At 38.2% G+C, this 17,947-nt stretch overlaps 3 protein-coding genes across 5 annotated transcripts in view; 2 read left to right on the top strand and 1 right to left on the bottom strand.

Annotated features, from left to right (window-relative positions):
- LOC107225112 (hemicentin-2) overlaps window positions 1–17,947 on the top strand; it is a 165,269-nt gene that overhangs the window by 37,282 nt on the left and 110,040 nt on the right. For all 3 annotated transcript variants that reach the window (XM_046744780.1, XM_046744781.1, XM_046744779.1), the window contains exon 2: window positions 11,993–12,040. In XM_046744780.1, the coding sequence (XP_046600736.1) occupies window positions 11,993–12,040 (48 nt within the window). The remainder of the gene's footprint in view (window positions 1–11,992; window positions 12,041–17,947) is intronic.
- On the bottom strand, window positions 13,122–16,462 carry LOC107217412 (juvenile hormone esterase-like). The gene is made up of 8 exons (XM_046744782.1): window positions 16,366–16,462; window positions 15,850–16,078; window positions 15,336–15,474; window positions 14,877–15,222; window positions 14,342–14,704; window positions 14,022–14,182; window positions 13,639–13,949; window positions 13,122–13,554 (listed from the first exon to the last, which is right to left on the bottom strand). Exons 2-8 carry the CDS (start codon window positions 16,065–16,067, stop codon window positions 13,380–13,382), a joined length of 1,713 nt encoding a protein of 570 aa, XP_046600738.1. The 5' UTR covers window positions 16,068–16,078; window positions 16,366–16,462; the 3' UTR covers window positions 13,122–13,379.
- LOC124295293 lies at window positions 16,520–17,598 on the top strand. The gene is made up of 2 exons (XM_046744785.1): window positions 16,520–17,146; window positions 17,266–17,598. Exons 1-2 carry the CDS (start codon window positions 16,789–16,791, stop codon window positions 17,475–17,477), a joined length of 570 nt encoding a protein of 189 aa, XP_046600741.1. The 5' UTR covers window positions 16,520–16,788; the 3' UTR covers window positions 17,478–17,598.

Genomic DNA, 17,947 nt, shown 5'->3' with positions numbered 1-17,947 from the left:
TTAATTTACCTTTGAATATACGTACGTACAACATCAACGTCGAGGTGGCTGATTTTTCATGCTCCTCGTTCCCTTTTTTTTTCCCGTTTTTTCCGCCGTACAAATATGTGTCTCTGCCAGACTAGCTACCACGGCTACCACTATAAATTCCACCATCTACCTGGTTCGCAAAACTGGTTATCATATTATCACGCTGTCGTGCCTCGTGAAAATTGCCCATCAAGACCACGCTTTTCATAGTCGAACATATCATGTCTCTCTCCGCTAACATCCTTCACTTTGTGTGTATACGTGTTACGTGTATATAATCGTATGCGTTTGTACGCCTGCATGTGTGCGTGCGTGCGTGTGTGTGTTTGTTTGTACACCGTGAAAAATTTGCCAGAGGTAATTGTGTTTTAGACAAAAAAAAAAAAATAAAAATAAAAAAATTTAAAAAACGTAGAGCTGAAAAAAAAAGTAACAGATGACGGAGCAAACATAAAACGATTAAAAATACTGTAACGCAGTCAGTCCGCAGTTGCGTTTGACGATTCGCAAGTTACGGAAAAATTCACAATGCATCTTTTTTTTTTTTTTATGTTTTTTAAAAATCAATGAACATAATCTCTCGTCGAGGAATGCAATTAACCGTTTTTCATCGTACGAAGATGAGAGGATGTTGACAAATTTTGTTTCAAATATCATGTATAATACGTAAAGGGGGACATTCCGCGCCAACTCAGTAAACGGTTGATCGTAACATTTATTTTTTAATTTCACCAACGATTTATCCTGCGTTAGTACGAACCCTGAAAAAGCTTGGAAACAAAATTGTCAAAGTTTTTTTAATCGCTCGTCTTTAACCTATGACTTTTCTAATTTTAAATCTATCTCAAAAACATCCAAATTGATTTTTGTGAAACAAGAAAAATAAAACGTTTTGTTTTCGAGATGAAACATTTTCACCCAAGATTCAGAGCGGGACCTTGATTTTTGTATTTATTTTTTTTCATCTTTTTTTGCTATTTTTTCAATTGTTTTTTCTATATTCGTACCTGTAAAAAAAACTACTGTAAAATATCGCAAAAAAAAAAAATTGTGAGCGTATCTTATGCTGTATATATGATATTAGATTTTTAACAGGTATGAAAATAGAAGAAACGATGAAAACTGAAAACAGAAAACCACGTCCCACTCTGATGAATTTCGCGTGAAAATGTTTCGTTTCGGAAACCGAATGGTTTTTTTTTTCTTCTCTTGTTTAATAAAAATAAATTTGTGGTGTTTTTGAGAGACGCATTTAAAAAATCATAGGATTAAGACGAGTGTTTGAAATCAAAACGAAATTGCACATTTTTTTCGAAAGCTTTTCAGGGATCGTACTAACGTAAGAAAAATCATTGGTTAAACGAACAAAATTTCATGGTCAAACGTTTACCGACGTAGAATGCCCCATAAGTAGATCGATAGAGGAACGAATTCGTCCAGTTTTGCCCCTGTGGAGAACCAAATGAAATATCAATCATCGTTACAAGTTTCAACTGTAACAAGTACAACACCCGATTGGATTCTCGAACCTTCTTTTTCTCCTCCGATTCTACGTATATAATTTAGGATAACGCAATCTCGAGGAATAATAATAATAATAATAATAATAATAACAATAACAACAATAATAATAAGAAGAAGAAGAAGAAGAAGAAGAAGAAGAAGAAGAAGAAGAAGAAGAAGAAGAAGAAGAGAAGGAAGATGAGTATGAGGACGAGGATTCCGCCGTTTAGCGAATCGAACCCTGGGGACAGGGTGTGTGTGCGTGTGTGTGTGTGTGTAGGTGTATATGGAAGATGGGAAGTTCCCTTTAACCGTTGGGTTCGCAACTTGCGTCGGGGGATAAGGGGAGGGGGGATAAGGCTGATTAGCATTCTAAATTGAGGCGTTGCGGTCGGGCAGTTGGTGGTGGTGCATGGCGTAAGAGGAGGAGGAGGAGGAGGAGAAAGGGTGGTGGGGGTAGGAGGGCAGTTTGGTCCAATAATTCGACCCGCTGTACAGCGTAGGTAGGTAGGTACTGTAACCGGTTAGTTCCTGCTGCAGGCGATGGCCATACACTCCTGGAATTACAGCCCCCTTCTCGGCATCCCCCTAACCATCCCTCCACCCCCCCCCGAAACCCGGCGTAATAGCCACGATCCGGCGGTGCGCAGACAGAGGTTGGTGGTAGGCGTGGGTCAGAGGACCAGGCGGAGGACCACCACCGCACTCTGCAATAGGTTAGACATTTGCATTAATCCGCTTTGCCCTTTGCCCGTTGCCGCTGCTGGACATTTCGTATTACGCCTGCCGATGGCCAATTAACCAACCGGCATGCATGGGATCATGGAGTCGCGGCAGCCGCTTACTCGCCCTCGGATTATACAATGTAACGTTATTATCCTTATCGAGGAGCTTGTTCTTTTAATGCATGGAAGTATTACGTTGGAGTTGGCGAGGTTGTTGTCGCGCGGAATATTTGAAGAAGAAGAAGAAATTCCAGTCTTCGTTACTTGACGGTTTTCTGGAAGGTTCGGGCTATCCATTCCGCTATCATCGAAATTCTATGGAAATATTTTTTCGTTTTCTTTCCAATTACTTATGTATTGTTTATACCTTTGTGCGAATTGACTGGGTGCCATTTTCAAGTATTAGTCAACGATGAAACAGGCCGTTAAGAGAAACGTTATGAAATGACGACTCAACCGTAAAGTCAACTTTTTTCACCTCAAAAGCGAAACGAAAGTCGCATGATTTTCCCTAAAACGCATCACCGGGAAATATGAGGCTAATTTAAAAGTTGCAAAATTTCAAATAAATATTGCGGCCAGAGCCGAGTCGGACATAAAGTCCTTTATGTAACACAGGAATAAAAGTCGACTTTATTCCCTTGTTACGTAACGTAATCATCTAGAATTTCATGCAGAAGAAGGGAAAGGTTGTTTGTATCCGACGTTTTTGCGCGTCGTATTCCTTTTTTTTTCCTTTTTTAATATCATTTATTTTTCTTACCACCTACGTATCACCTCGCGTCACACTTTTTTCATCGCTCTAAAATTTCTGCTCATTCCACCTACCGCCGATGCTGTTTATACTCTGGATTCGGGGTTTTTATCGTACATTTTAACCAGGTTTCCTGCATCGTCGCCTTCTCTTACTTCCGCCACCTCGGCAATTTTATCCATGTCGTCGGGCAGAACGTCGCTTCCACCCCCAACCCCCTAACCCGCAGGTGATTACAGTCAACGCGGGGCAAAGCCTCCCTTAATTAACGGGACTACCGGCGACCGAAGCCCGCAGCTATTCGCTGTTCCTGCTGCAGGGCGATGTGCCGCCTCTGTGTGTATGGGATCGACTCGTTCCCTTGGTACTTGACACGCATGCACAAAGCTTGGTAAAGAGTCGTCGAATGTTATTAATTGCCTCTGTTTTAACTAACGGAAACACCGCGCACACACCCTTCGCGATTATGTCAACGTCACTTGGTTTGTTGTACCGCCGACAGCTTTATACTCCTCTAATTACACGCATAAATATCTATATTTTATATTATAATAGAAATTTCCGAGGCTTTCTTCTCTATCGATTTACGATCGATGCTACGGAAAAACTGGACTTGATTGGTTACTTTTTCTTTTATTCAATTATCGTATGGCAGTTGCGGGTATATTTTGTTTCATGAATTCTTACCGAGATCTGATAAATTATTTTTATGATTATTCTTATTATTATTATTTCGAATTTTTTTTTCTCTCGATATTTTACATTCAGTGTAATTAGTACAACGATAATTAGAAATGTTTGCACGTATAAACGGTATTGTAACAAGTCTGTCGGTACAGATTTGTGAGTAAGGGTAAAAAACTGTTATTACCGATTGATGGAAGGAAAATTGAAAATAGAGAAAGGTAAAATATAGAAGCGGAAAATTGAGGTTATTGATACGATTCTACATTATCGAGAGGTATTCTTTGTTTTGAACTTTTATATTCTTTTACTTCACCGTTATACTTGGACTTTAGAAATTTTCAATATTCTATAAATTGAATATCCGCTTCTTTGAAAATTCGATAATTGTACAGCCCTTCGATTTTTTCATTCATCTATATTTTTAATCCCACCTATATTTGTCATTTATTTACGTTATTCGGATGCTGTTGCCGAAGGAAATGAAGGAGGAGGAGAGAGATTTCAAGGGTATACGCGTCGCGGGTGTTTATTATTCGAAGGGTCATATTTACGAGGTACAAACATGCCGCTGTGGGACCTTCGTCGCCGTAGGCTTACAGCTTCTCCAAAATTGTCCCTACGGACCTACTTCTTCCCTCCTTCCTCCCTTCTCTCTCTAATTTGTATACCGGCACTTGTTCAACAATATTCATACCTATATAATACCTGACGAAAGAAAACAATTTCTACTTAATTTACCCTGCAGCAGCGTCCTAATACACGAAAAACAATTGTTTACGATGTTTCGTTTGTGAATTCATTATTTGTTGCGTCTCGTTTCTTATTATGTCGTATTGTTTGAAAGAACACATCGGGCACTTTGTACCTTGGAAACAATGTTAACGCTGCGTTTCGATTCGATTCTCTCAATTAGAACCGGCGGAGTTGTATTTTACGATGTCTTTTTATTAAAAAAAATTTTTTTTGCATGTCACTTACCGTTTACTTGTTTTCAATTTTTTTTTTTTTTTTTTTTTTTTTTTTCACAACCCAAATTCTCGACATCCGCTATTTTTATTGTCCTAGTTGATTTTGTTGTCCCTTAAAAGTACCTGTTTTGAAATTTCTTTTTTTTTTTCCCCCCATTCAACAACATTGAATTTAAAAAATAATACCGTGTTGAATTTTTCGTTACGGATGACGAGTCGTTTTTAAAAACGAGAAATCTTATCTTTTGCAATTAATTCGTAATAGGGAATTATTGGGAAGTTCTTTATCCCTAATTGGACTGACAATGAATCCTTTCAAACCAGTCAATTGTTTCCAGTTTTATTTTAAACCTCTTTTTGTTTCTCGTTTCCCTCATTTATAAGGGGATGTGCGATAGCTGTTACCCGAGATTCTTCTTATTGTTATTATTATTACTACTGCCGTCATTAAAAAGTGAAAGAATAACACAGGTCGGTGAAAGAATATTTTATTTCAGCCGCGTGGGATGTTTTTGGTAAATATTATGTTTTCGAGTACGATGAATCGAAAGAAGACTTCTATTTCCCTCGATCACGTACGGTATTTTTACAAAAAAAAAAAAAATTATAATAAAAAAAACCAAGTTTTGATTACAACGATCCAAACAATATTTCTTATAAAATTGAATAAACAATTTCTTCACGAAATGTACGCAAAGTTCCGTGTTCGTTCTTCTTCTCTTTGATTCCGCTTTCCATTTCCACTTTCCCTGTTTGTATTTATGCTCGAGTCTCACTCTGATACGTATTAAATGAAAGTAAGAATTTTATAATCAAGAATAAGATAGCGGATTTTGATTTTGCTTTCTTATCAGTACAGTCTCTCGGGTATTCGTGTAATACCTACAAGTAGGTTTAGGTACGTGTACCTACATATAAACCTTCCCCCGTGCAGCTCGTTCCGGAACACCTCCGATCCAATATCGTACCGTTTGCCATATAGATCGTATGCACACAGAGACCTCGCGTACCCACCTAAGCATACGTACAACTGTACTGCCGACCCTTTATGGGGTTGCAGGTATTTATCGAAGGGGTACAGTGTAAACTCGGCGAAAACCAACAGCCAGATTTAGTTAGCCACATGCTACCCCCCCAACGTTTTAGCAGCACATTTGTACAGGAGACGATGCACGCTGGTTCGTTCCTTCACAAGTTACGTGCAAACAGGCTTCCAGATACAAACCCATCTCTAACGCACCTACCTTTACTCGCACGTCTAACACGCTTTACACCTACATCTGGGCGAAAAACCGAAGGTGTAAACGTCTGCTAATCCTTCGGGTGAAAAGGAGCCGCGAGATTCTCAAACCTGTGAAGTTGCGTGCTTCTTTTTTAATTTTCCTTTATCGCAATATACGAATTCAATCGGTTGCGCATGTACATTGTACATGTTACATTGATAGATGAGAATCAGAACGACGTGAAATTTATTGTGTAATGTATACGTAACTGTATAATGTTGTATAGTTACTTCAATAATAATGACAACAACAACAACGACAACAGCACCAGTATAATATATGATTTGACATTTCTTTCGCAATCGGTGTGATTATAATGCAATGTAGGCAAACTTCCATTATAATAGAATATATTGTATATTTCTATTTGCGCGAAATATTTGTTTATACGAAAAATGCGCAGGTTGTGTAAAAATTTAACGTCGTCGCGTTGCGGGTGGAAAGGATGCGAAATACCCTTGTTCTGTTTTTTTGATTATTATTATTACTACTACCACTACAACTATCGTTATAATTATCATCGTTACTATCACTGCTACTACTACCACTACCGTTATTATTATTATTACTATTACTATTATTATAAAGTATCGTAGAGTAGAAATCCCTGCGAAGTACATACGGCGGTGGTGGTGGTGCTGCGGTGTCCTTATTTCGCTAATTGAAGCAGTTACGTTTTACTAAATGCGGAAGGAGGAATTTTAGGGGGCGCGGGCAGAGGTGGAAGGTGTGTAATAAAAGCAGAATGAAGGAGTAAGGATAGGAAGGAAAGAAGGAAGAAAGGAAGAAAGGAAGGAAGGAAACTGCGAACCTACGTGTGTTTACGTATAACGTGTAAAAAGTTTCTTCTCGCCAGGCATTTGCCAGTGATAAAATTAAACATTCCTGTGAAACAACTAATTTCGAAACAACGCTGCATATATATGCGTGTTATAAAAGTTATATGTATATATGTATTTGGAGCTCGGAATTGGACGAGTTTAATCGTACCGCTGCTCTTCAAGCTTTGTTATCTTTATGCCTCATTATCTGTACAATGTGTATCTAACTATATTTTATGAGAATTTATTAGCAACTTGCAACTGCACGAACGTTATATAAAGCATGCATCACATATACATATATATACGATATATATATTTGAGATTTTTATTATTTTTTTTTTTCTTTAAAAAACTGTATTAAATCTTTTTGGGAAAGGAATTGGTTTTTTTTTATTTTTTCCTACCTCTTTTCCTCTCGGAATTTTCTGTAAACTGAATATTTATTACCTCGATTTATATTCGTTTGGAAGATCGCGTGAATAAGCCGAGGCTGATTTTCGTCTAATCGGATTTTTGTTTATTCTCTTTTTCTTCTCAAATACTTTCATCCCTTGTTCTTTTTTTTTTTTTTTCCACCCCCCGAGTTACTTGTAACTTTTTGACGCGCGCATGACGGCAGCAACAATTTTGCAGACTTTGACGGGTCTCCTCGTACATACACCGTATCGTCTGGATATGCCACGAGTGATCGGGGAACTTCGTTACCGACTCTTCTTCTTCTTCTTCTTCATCTTCTTCTTTTTTTTTTTGAAAGTTGTTGTTGATCGAACTCGGGCTGTTTTTGAAACCTCTGCCCTGCGCACTTACAGCCAACCCAACCCCGAATTTATTCCGCACGATTATGCTTTCCGCTTTATATTGTATAACTTAACTTTAACGTCTTTGGGAAAATTCAACCTGCAGCTTCGTCAAAGAAACGTTGCTGCGTGTTAAAATTTCCGTTTATGCGCTCTCTGTAGTCGTATTTCATCACGATTAGCTCAAGTACGAGAGAAAGAGCCGGAGAGGGAGAGATAGAGAGAGAGAGAGAGAAGTAGAGCAGACGGATGAGGTAGACGAAAAGTGTTTTGAAGTTATTTAATTAGAGAACGAGAGGAGGATACGGGGTATGGCGAGGTAAAGCACTTTAGAGCGCTGGATTCAACGATTCGCCCGAGCGAGAAGAACTAGAATGATAAATGGGATTTGAATCATTAATTAACGGAGCGGATACCAACGCGTTGTTTCGCTTCCTTTAATCTCGAATCGTGAAAATACCGATTCTTCCACGCGTTTTCAGCGTTTCTTATATTATTGCGATACGATGAAAATTAAGAACGAGATAGAAAGACGGTAATCGAAGTTATCGTCTCGACATTTTTTCATCTCGATCTTTTCAGGTTTATCGCTGTCGATTTTTTTAACTCCCTGGAGTAAGTATTCTGTGACAATAAGCAGTATTTTTTATATAATCGATTCGAGAAAGAAAAGTCGAGGTTTCATGTTTTGATCATTAATTTTTTCTACAAATTGTGTATCAACGGATTTCGATGACGATTCGTATTGGTCTAAATTTTTGCGCTTTTCTCTGTCCAATTGTCGGAGGAAAATACTTCGCTGTTTAAAAAAAAAAAAAAAAATAAAAATAAAGATGGTTCAGAAATTATTTTCAAAAATTTTTCACGCCAGGTTCAATGTGACATCGAACAGCTGAAATATTTTCACCGCAACAGATGATTTTTCACGATCTCTGATTATTTCGTAACCTCTTTTTTTTTGTCCTTCTTCTTTTCGGAAACGGTAATTATATTATATATATTAATAAACGTCAAGTGTGATATTAATATTTTTAATTTACGTGTGCTTAGAACCGTGAATTGCTGGCTTGACGCGAGTAAGAAGTAGACGGCTGCTTTATTGTTCAGTATAGTGTGCTTGGAAATTACGAGAGCGAGAAAGAGAGAGGGGAGGATGCTGTATGAAATTGCGAGATTCTTCTTTTCACTCCCTAGCTCGGTTCCTCTAGCCATTTAGCGCTGCACGGAGTGAATAAAATTAAATTAAAATTTTGAAAATTTTTCATACTCCGTAACGACTTTTCGCTGGGGAAATAAATTACGCTCAGTTATATAGCGTCGTGGACACGTTATCTCTTTCTATGATTTTACATCGTGTTTCTCATCTCGTTTTTTGTTCACCCTCTGGAATTTCTCCGTATCTACGCACCAGTTTTTCGAGAAAATTTTAAAGAAACAAAGAGAAATTTTTTTTGTTCAACGTAGTAGACGAATGAATAATAATTATTACATGTAATATATTTCGTTGCATGGAACTTGGGGTAAGAAAGAAAAGTTATCCACGAAGGTAAATTATGTTTGTTATTTTTATTCTTATGTTTTTCACTCCACCGGATTTCGATGTTGCAAAAATCAAACATTTGTATTCAACCTGAGGATCACGATCCGTAACGCGACGATTTATCAACCGGGAATCTTATTCTCACCAATAAAATGTTGGTATTAAATTATAACTGTTTTATAACGTTGAATCGATAATGAAAGAGTCGTCGGATACACTTGGCGAAACATCGACTTGTACTTGACAGTACAAAAATCAACTGAGCTTGATCTTTCGCGTAACGTAGAAAGCTCGTATAAACTTTTCACGGGTTGCCACGGTGGAAAAATGTGAAATTTATTTTTCCCTCAAACACCCCAACGTATCGTATCTCAGTTAACGTTTAACCCTTTTCCAAACGTAATATTTCGTACAATCGAGAATGTTTTAATTTTTTGCTCGCGCTTCTCGATCTTTCGATTTACGCAACAGCTCCGCGGTCCAGGTTGCGATCGCCTACCGTTTCCAATCAGATTATCGACGTTTAACCGAGCGAAAGGGAGGGATGGCTGCGGGTCCCGCCACCTTCGTAGGTTCGCCCTTCTCATTCACCCTTACCGAAGCTGCAACTCCGAGCTTAAGTTAGGTAAAGATCTGTTATCGGGAGGACCCGAGCAGCGAATCTACCCGCTTCCCCCTTATCTCGCCGCTCTCTCCTCTCTCTCTCTCCTTTCCCTTCGTCGTTACGCAAGCCGCGAACCGACCGCCTGCAACCTCAGGGGAAGAAAAAAAAAAAGGGAAGAGGTTCCCGAGGGGAAGAAGAAGGCAAAACGGGTTTCGCGCTTCTTCCGACCGATCGAACGTCAAAATGAAAGGAAAGGGCTGATCTCGCTCGTTCGCTCGTAAACTGCCCTGCTAAGGGAATCGATACGAAGCACACCGCGGAGCTTTTGAATATATTCAAGTTATATTGCATATTTTTTTTTTATACTCTTTAAGAATTTTTCAAAGTGGTTGGAAATTGGCGAAATATCGCTGGTGGTGCGGATCAAGAAAAATGGATCAACGCTGAGAGAAATTTTGAGATCCGGTTACCGCTCAGTCCTTGAGTATTTTCATTTTTTACCGCAATCGAAAAATATAGTTCCAGGTAGAAAATGAAAATTAGTTTCCAAACAGTTTTTTTTAACGATACCTGTTTTACTCAATTTTTCTAACTACTGTAACAAATGAAATTTTTCTCAATGAAGAAACGTAACACGTGTAACGTAGTTATGATTATCATTATCCCCAGATTATTATTTTCTGACATTTTCATCAATTAGTTTTTGGAGTCACACGAATATTGGAATATTCTTGTATTATACGTATCATGGATATTAGTTTAGGATTTTTAAAATACAACATATTTCGCATAGTGGAAAATTTTTCGAACCATCGCAACTTTATTGTAATTGATGGATGGTCGGAAAAAGCACCTCAGGGTCGTTCTAGAAAAGTATTCGAATATTAATAACGAACGTAGGAAAAAAAATTTGGTTTTAAAGGCCTCTCGTACTGTCACCTCAAAAGAGGTAATTTAAACCCGGTCGACTTGGCACGGAATGCCTGGTATAATATTGCATAATATAGGCAGTAAACGCTTTCCCTGCAGGGTGTATACGCGGGTATTCGTTTTATTTATGCAAATATTTCTGCGTATATATCGGCCGCTACCCTCTCCCGGGGCGATGCAAAAATGTTTCGTATGAAAAATCAAAGCGAAAATCGTAGGGCTTAGAAAGTTGCCGGGGGGGGCAAAGAGAGAGAGAGAGAGAGAGAGAGAGAAGATTCCGGAGGGAACGACGATTGCTGCTCCGGTTGAATCTATTGAACATATATATATGTATGTATTCGTGTATGGGGCATTCCATGCCAACCCGCAAAAACCCTTTTACCCCGACAAGTTTAGCATTTTTTTTTTGGATCTTATTTACATAATCGACTTTGCTGCAAAAACCACGAGAAAATTTCTGAGAATAATTTGTTTTTTTAGTCCTTGCACAAGCCATATCAAAAACGTAATTTGTTTCTAAAAAATTCACAGACACTCTTTGATGTGAAACGATTATTTTAAGCCCAGAACGAGAGTCTGATTCCCGTTTTTTTTTTTATTTCGACAACGTCAACGCAAGTTGTAGCTTTTTTTTTTAACGTTTCGGCGCTTCTTCTCGGAATTTCCGAAAGATGAATCACAACAGGCGATAAGTATCTTGAAGTAAAATTAATATTTATTCATATTAAGATTTCATATTATCATCGTATCCGAAACAAAGAAACTAAATAAATGGTACAACATGCGTTGAAATTGTTGAAATTGTCGAAATAAAATGTTTGTATCCCTCTGGAGAAATAGAAACAACCGGAATCACAGACTCGTTCTGAGTTTAAAATCATCGTTCCGCATCAAAGAGAATATGTGTGTTTTTTTTTTGTAAAAAAGACATTTTTGAGATAACGTAAATAACGTATGAAAAAAAAATCATTTTTATCAGAAAAATTTAAATTGGTCTGCGTTACGGCCTCGGTGAGTTTGGCACGGAATCCCCTATACATATATACATACATAGCCATAGCCATGTATTGCTATGCAAATAATACTTGTACGTACGTACGTATCGCATCGTACAAGTATGTCTATCTGTCCGTTCATCTTCCTCTATCGCTCTCATTCGTCCTCTCACTCTCGGTCGCAGTGTTTAACTCTGTACAACAAAGGGTTCGAAGTATCGATCGACTTGCTTCTTCCACCCTCCTTCCGTCTCTCTTTCTTTCCCTCCCTTCATACCATCGCAGATGTAATATCGTCATATTTGTAGAGGACAGCATTGTGATAATATTTTTTACTTTCCGTTTGTTTCAGGACCGAGTAAGCAGCGCAGTACCACCGATGCCTCATCTCCCAGAGGGGGTAAGTTGTTTTTTTTTTTTCTTTTTATTTCTCATCACTAATTTACACCGATATTTTAAAATTCTTGCATTATTTTTTTTCTAACGCGATCTTCGAACGTCACGTATCGTAATAAAAATCTATAAATAAGCTCGCAGCATCGTCATAGACCTGAACGAGATATAATTGTCTGTTTTAAACGGAAATTAAGAAAAAAAAAACACGACATTGAAGTGCATAGCACGACGCAATTAAGTCTAGAAACTGAAGTACATTTCGTAATATATTCTTCGTATGATTTATGGTTGAGCTTATTTATAGCGCCAACGTTTGCGACTCATTTCAGTTTTGCACAGTCAACGAATTTTTATGGAAATCTGTTTTCTTATCATCGCCGTATTTCCTCAACTGTCTGCGAATTTTCTACATCTCAATTTTCTGTTGGAAGTGGATCTAAACATATTGTGACATTATTTAACGAGGTCAAATTACCAGAGTATATAATAGCGACAGCTGAAGACACGAAGCTTCCGAAATTTTATTCTTTTTAGACGATATTATGTCGGGTTTACAAGAATACATTTTTGATTACGATATTTAGCTTCAGGGCTACTAAAAATTTGCTTGGGACTACGTTGAGAAAAGAAAAGAAAATACTTCGCGTTAAACTCCATTTGTTGGATCCCCTTAAAGACTAAATAACGATGTGCCGCAAATCTTGTAATCATTTATTGAATTGTTTGTGTCTCCGACTTGAAGTGGTCTGCTTAAATCTTGATATTAGTCACGGGTATAACAGCCTGGCTGAATAACATGTGGAACACTTACTGCTTCGCTCCACACGAATTGTGAACGAGGAACACGTATTGTCTGTAACGCTAAAAACTTGACTAGCAAAGACCAAGCCGATATCTCATCGAACCCAAAAGATATATCGAGAAATTCGCGAAAACATATTTCAAGATCCGGAAGTTTTGGAAAGGACGTTGATGGTCACTCAGGACATCTTTCTTCATATCAGTAATAGATTGATGAGAAAATTGTTGAGCTAAGAAGGAAAAAAGGATAAATCAACTTGTTCTTCCGATTGAGAACCAAACAATGTTGTGTAATAGGATTTTATTCATTCATTACTACGATGATAACCCGTATCATCAACACTAATGACATTAAAGTGATTCACACCCCTTGAAGATTAAAGTAAAATACAACAAACCATGATAACCCGTATCATCAACACTAATTACATTAAAGTGATTCACACCCCTTGAAGATTAAAGTAAAATACAACAAACGTGTAAATGTGAAGCAATCGAACTCGGATGTGCTGGTAATGGACCGGAGAAACGCAGCTTATCGATTACAATGGCACGTTAGCTATCAAGTCATCCCAAAACTGTAGACGTTCTTTTAAATAGAAATATTCAACGGCAAGTGTGAGCTTGGAATAATTTCCGATGCGAAGGTCGTTGTCCTTCCCGATTGAATACGGTTTCCACTTCTCGCAGATGCCCATCGCTGGAGTCGTGGGTTTCCTGGAAACATGTTTTTGAGTCGAAGTTTCGAAATGACTGCCAATAACAGGTCCATTCCCATGTTTGATAAGGAAATCAGCTTACCCCTCGATAGCGAAAGACGTCCACAATTCCACCATAATGTTTACCATTTCGTAATCTTTCTCACTTCGAGTTTCGTTGAGACTAGAAAATAATTCCGAATTTGGAAACAGGTACACCAAGTCATCACCGTGCGTCACGCCGTAGTCCACTGTATTGCCGGTTAACTGGTACGTATAGCTCAATACGCCGCGGTAATCGAAGATGTAAAAATATTGTGGATTCACCGACGTTGAAAACTGCTGTCGGAGTGCGTCGTAGGTCGGATACAAAAAGTAAACGTCAGTCACGAGGACTGTCAGATTATCGCGTATCTGCCAAATAACGGAATTATAATTTGTTGCTCTTGAAAACTTTGTTGCGATTGAAATATCCGTGACTCTCACCTCGTTTTTATCTGCTTCGAAATCATTGAAGTAGTGTGACTTGATGGGTTCAATCCAAGCGGCTCCCGAATCCGGTAAATAGTTCCAACTCAACAGAGCAGGTAAAATGCGGTCAAAGTTTGCCACAAAGTCATCAAGCAGTGTCTCATTTTCATACGTGTCTGATAGCAGTGTCAAAAAAGTTTGATAATGGATTGAAATACGGAGCAGTAAGCAGATTGTATCCGTAAGTTATCCGTTCGTGGTCAAATTCAGGTATTGAAAGTTTTCAAAAACAGCTGTGAGATCCAAACGATTATTTGTTAGCTACGTAAACTTACCTACAGTCATAAGTAATCCGCCATCTTGACAAGCACCTGAAATCCAAGGCAAATCGTGAACCAAGCCATTGCGAATTATATTCTGGGGGCTGTCAGTGAGGACGGCATCTTTAATATTTGGCTCATCAGTTGGACCCCAAACGACTGTCTGAAACCATTCGTGATGATTGAATTCCGGATAAGAACCTACCATGTCCGAAACATCAACTGTCCGCAAACATTCAATCAGAGAATCCGTCGATGTATTGGAACAGCCAACATATTTGCCAAGCTCAAATGCTCGGTCGGCATAAGGGCCGCTAGGTTTGTAAGCCCATGCCGCAAGGGCGGATCCACTTTCCGTTATGTATCTGTGGAAGAGTCCTGCGAAAACAGAAAACAGCTGATTCGATATCGGTGGAAATTTGATGCACTTCGGAATACGGTAAAGCAGACTTCATCGCGAAGGATTTGACTGCAGACACGTTACACGAAAGAGAAACCGCACCGGAAGCACATTTCGTTTTCGAATGTCGACCGAACTTGTTCTTCTTACCAATCGTGAGGTTTGACATTGTCAGAAGATGAACCGAAGCCGCGCCTGCGCTTTGTCCGAACAGCGTCACCTGATCAGGATCACCGCCAAAGTACTCGATGTTACTCTGTACCCATTTCAGGCCGAGGACCTGATCCTTCAAGCCCCAATTTCCCGAAGCCACCTTGTCACCGGTGCTCAAAAATCCCAATACTCCTACACGATAGCTGATGGTTACGAGAATCACGTCTTTGTCGAGGAGGTATTCCGGGCCGTATTTCGACGAATCGGCGTTTCCGCTGTCGAATGCTCCTCCGTAAATGAACACCATCACCGGAAGTAGCGGCGAGGTAGCCTTTCTGGAAAGCTGAACGCACGATCATCTCGTCAAAGTTAACAACCTCGTGTATCGAATTTGCTTATATGATATAATTCGATCGTTTAAAGGAGTGCGTCAGATTGTTCCCAATCCATAATCACCTGCGGCGTGTAGACGTTCAGATACAGGCAATCCTCATCACCCACTATTTCGCTGTTGGAGATCTGAGGACATTCATTCGAATCGACGCTAGCGTTTCGAATCCCATTCCAACCGTCAGCCGCCACCGGATTTGCGAATCTACGGTATAAAAGGACGCGCTAAGAATTTGTTCGAATCTCCTCGGAGCAAATAACATTTTTCGGCATGTAACTGAATCTTGATCTTTTACCATCGCTAATGTTTCTTCAACGATAACATTTCAACGTCAGCGTCAAAGGCGTTGAAAATTTCTTAAACAAAATCACAACACGAGGTACGGTGTTGTCGGGTCAAAGTCAGAGACATGTTCTCGTTTGTTTTTGATTTCGAATTCTGAGGCACGATGTTTTTGAAACGACATTTGAGGTATGATAACGTGCTGATCATCCGTTGATGTTACGGTATCAACAGCCGTGTGTCACGTCGTGTAGTAACTCACGCATATATTCGTTAAATTTGACGTAGTTTAAAAACCTTAGATTTCCAATCGGTGGTTGCGCGTAAGGGATTCCCAAGAAAGCCGATACAATTCGATTATTGCGCGTTGTCCGTGTTGTACCTTGCAGTTTTCCTTGGGGGATGCAAACCTGGGCTTCGTTAATACTTGCTTCTTTAGCGTAACTCCTCGCAGTAACGTAATTTTTCACCAGCAATGCCAAAAAAAGGCATTTGATAGAGTAGCTCGCCACCATAACGTCTCGTTCTGGAATGAAACAAAACACTTGCGACTAATGTCCGATCGAACTTTCGGCTTCGATCAAAAATTAGCCGAAGGTTTTTATCGGCCATCGGAAACGGACGAACTCTTGTAGAAATGCGCGTGAGTTTCGAGTCGAGTTAGGTATTGTTGTCTTGTTTCATTTCAATAAAGAAATAAACATATAAATCATACGTATTTTATTACTACTATTACGCATAAGATCAAATAATTCCTACACAATTTGAATTTATATTATTCTGCTTTTTAGCCGTTATTATAGAATTTCTTACCAAAGTTAATCTTTCGGCTTTGGAAAAAATCTGACTTTCGATCGGACACTGCTTGTAACGTGTTCGCTCTGTGGTTCACAGCTATCGACTAATCTTCCAGCGCGTCAAATCGTTCCATGTCATCGTAATTTATCTATATTTATATTAAGGACGTTCCCACCTAGCAGTGGTCCTCAACTTCTAAAACAGTCCCCCTATGTAAACTATACTATGATGCAATAACAAAAAGTTGAGGTGCAGTGTACATTTTCAGTGGCGCGAACGTGCGCAGAAGTCCAAAAATATACCCATTGCGTCGTTTCTCAGATCTGGCAACATTGTATTCTCTTTCTGTATATTATTATTATATCTGAGACGTGTGCTACAGAGTTTTAATGTTTTGAGGTTACTTTTATTTTGGAGTTAAAAAATAATTTATTTATAATGACTTCACGTTTGAAGAATGGGAGGTTTGTGAAAAAAAAAGTAGGCGATAGAGTAGCTAAAGCTCTAACAGCTATGTCAGAAGCTAAAAAAACAAAAATTCTCGAAACACTGCATGAAACTACTCAATGTAAAATTCCAGATGGGAATTGTATAGTTGCATTGGAAAAATTAGCTAAAAACCTCAAATGCACCAGCTGCAGCAGTCTTTTAGACATGGAAAAAATGTACGGCTATAACAGAGAAGGACTTCACGTAAAGTTTAAGATAAAATGTGATACTTGTGGCAGATATAATAATGTTAATACCGCAGAGTCCACCAATGGTGTTTCTGATGTCAATATGTCCGTGGTTTTAGGTAAGTGAATTCGCAATATTCTATTTATGTGTAAAAGTAAAAAACTTGAATTGACATAATTAATAGCTTTACAATTATTTTATAAGAAATTTATGATATTTACTATTTGAATGTTTCAGGGGCTATTCATGCCGGTGTTGGAAATACTGGCTTAAATAAAATTCTTGCTTGTGCCAATTTACCTCGAGTAATAGACAAAATTTATAAAAAGTACGAAGTTGTAGTTGGTCAAGCAATAGAATTAGAAGCTAAAGAAAGTTGCAAGCGAGCTGCTTCTGAGGAAAAAGAATTGGTGATAAAAAATGTCAAAAAGCTGTGTGACACATTGTAAGCATCCATTCTAATTCATTTGAACTGTTCAATGGACTGATGCTGATCATCATAATAATTATAAATCATTTTCTCAACACTGATTTTTATAAAATTGTAATATAATTTATTGAAAAATTGTAAAATTATATTTTCTACGAATGAATTATTTGTAATATAATATTAAGCAGAAGTAGTTATTATTTTGTTTCAATTTATATCTTAGGATTTGAATATTATACATAAACTGGTGATTTATAATTATTATGCTATCAGTAAATGTATAATATACAACAACATTTATTTTTACACAAAATAAAGGAGAGACTTTATCTTGTTGTAATTATTTACAATATTTCGATCAAGAATTGAATTAAATATTCAATAAGTTGACAAGCACTAATCTACATTATATACTTGTATTTTTTACAAAAAATGTATTGCTATTAATTTCACGGCATTGAATTGTCTACATAAAATAAAAAAAAAATA

The sequence above is a fragment of the Neodiprion lecontei genome, chromosome 7 (genome assembly GCF_021901455.1).
Source record: "Neodiprion lecontei isolate iyNeoLeco1 chromosome 7, iyNeoLeco1.1, whole genome shotgun sequence".
Taxonomy (NCBI): domain Eukaryota; kingdom Metazoa; phylum Arthropoda; class Insecta; order Hymenoptera; family Diprionidae; genus Neodiprion; species Neodiprion lecontei.
This window is presented reverse-complemented; position numbering and strand designations above follow the sequence as displayed.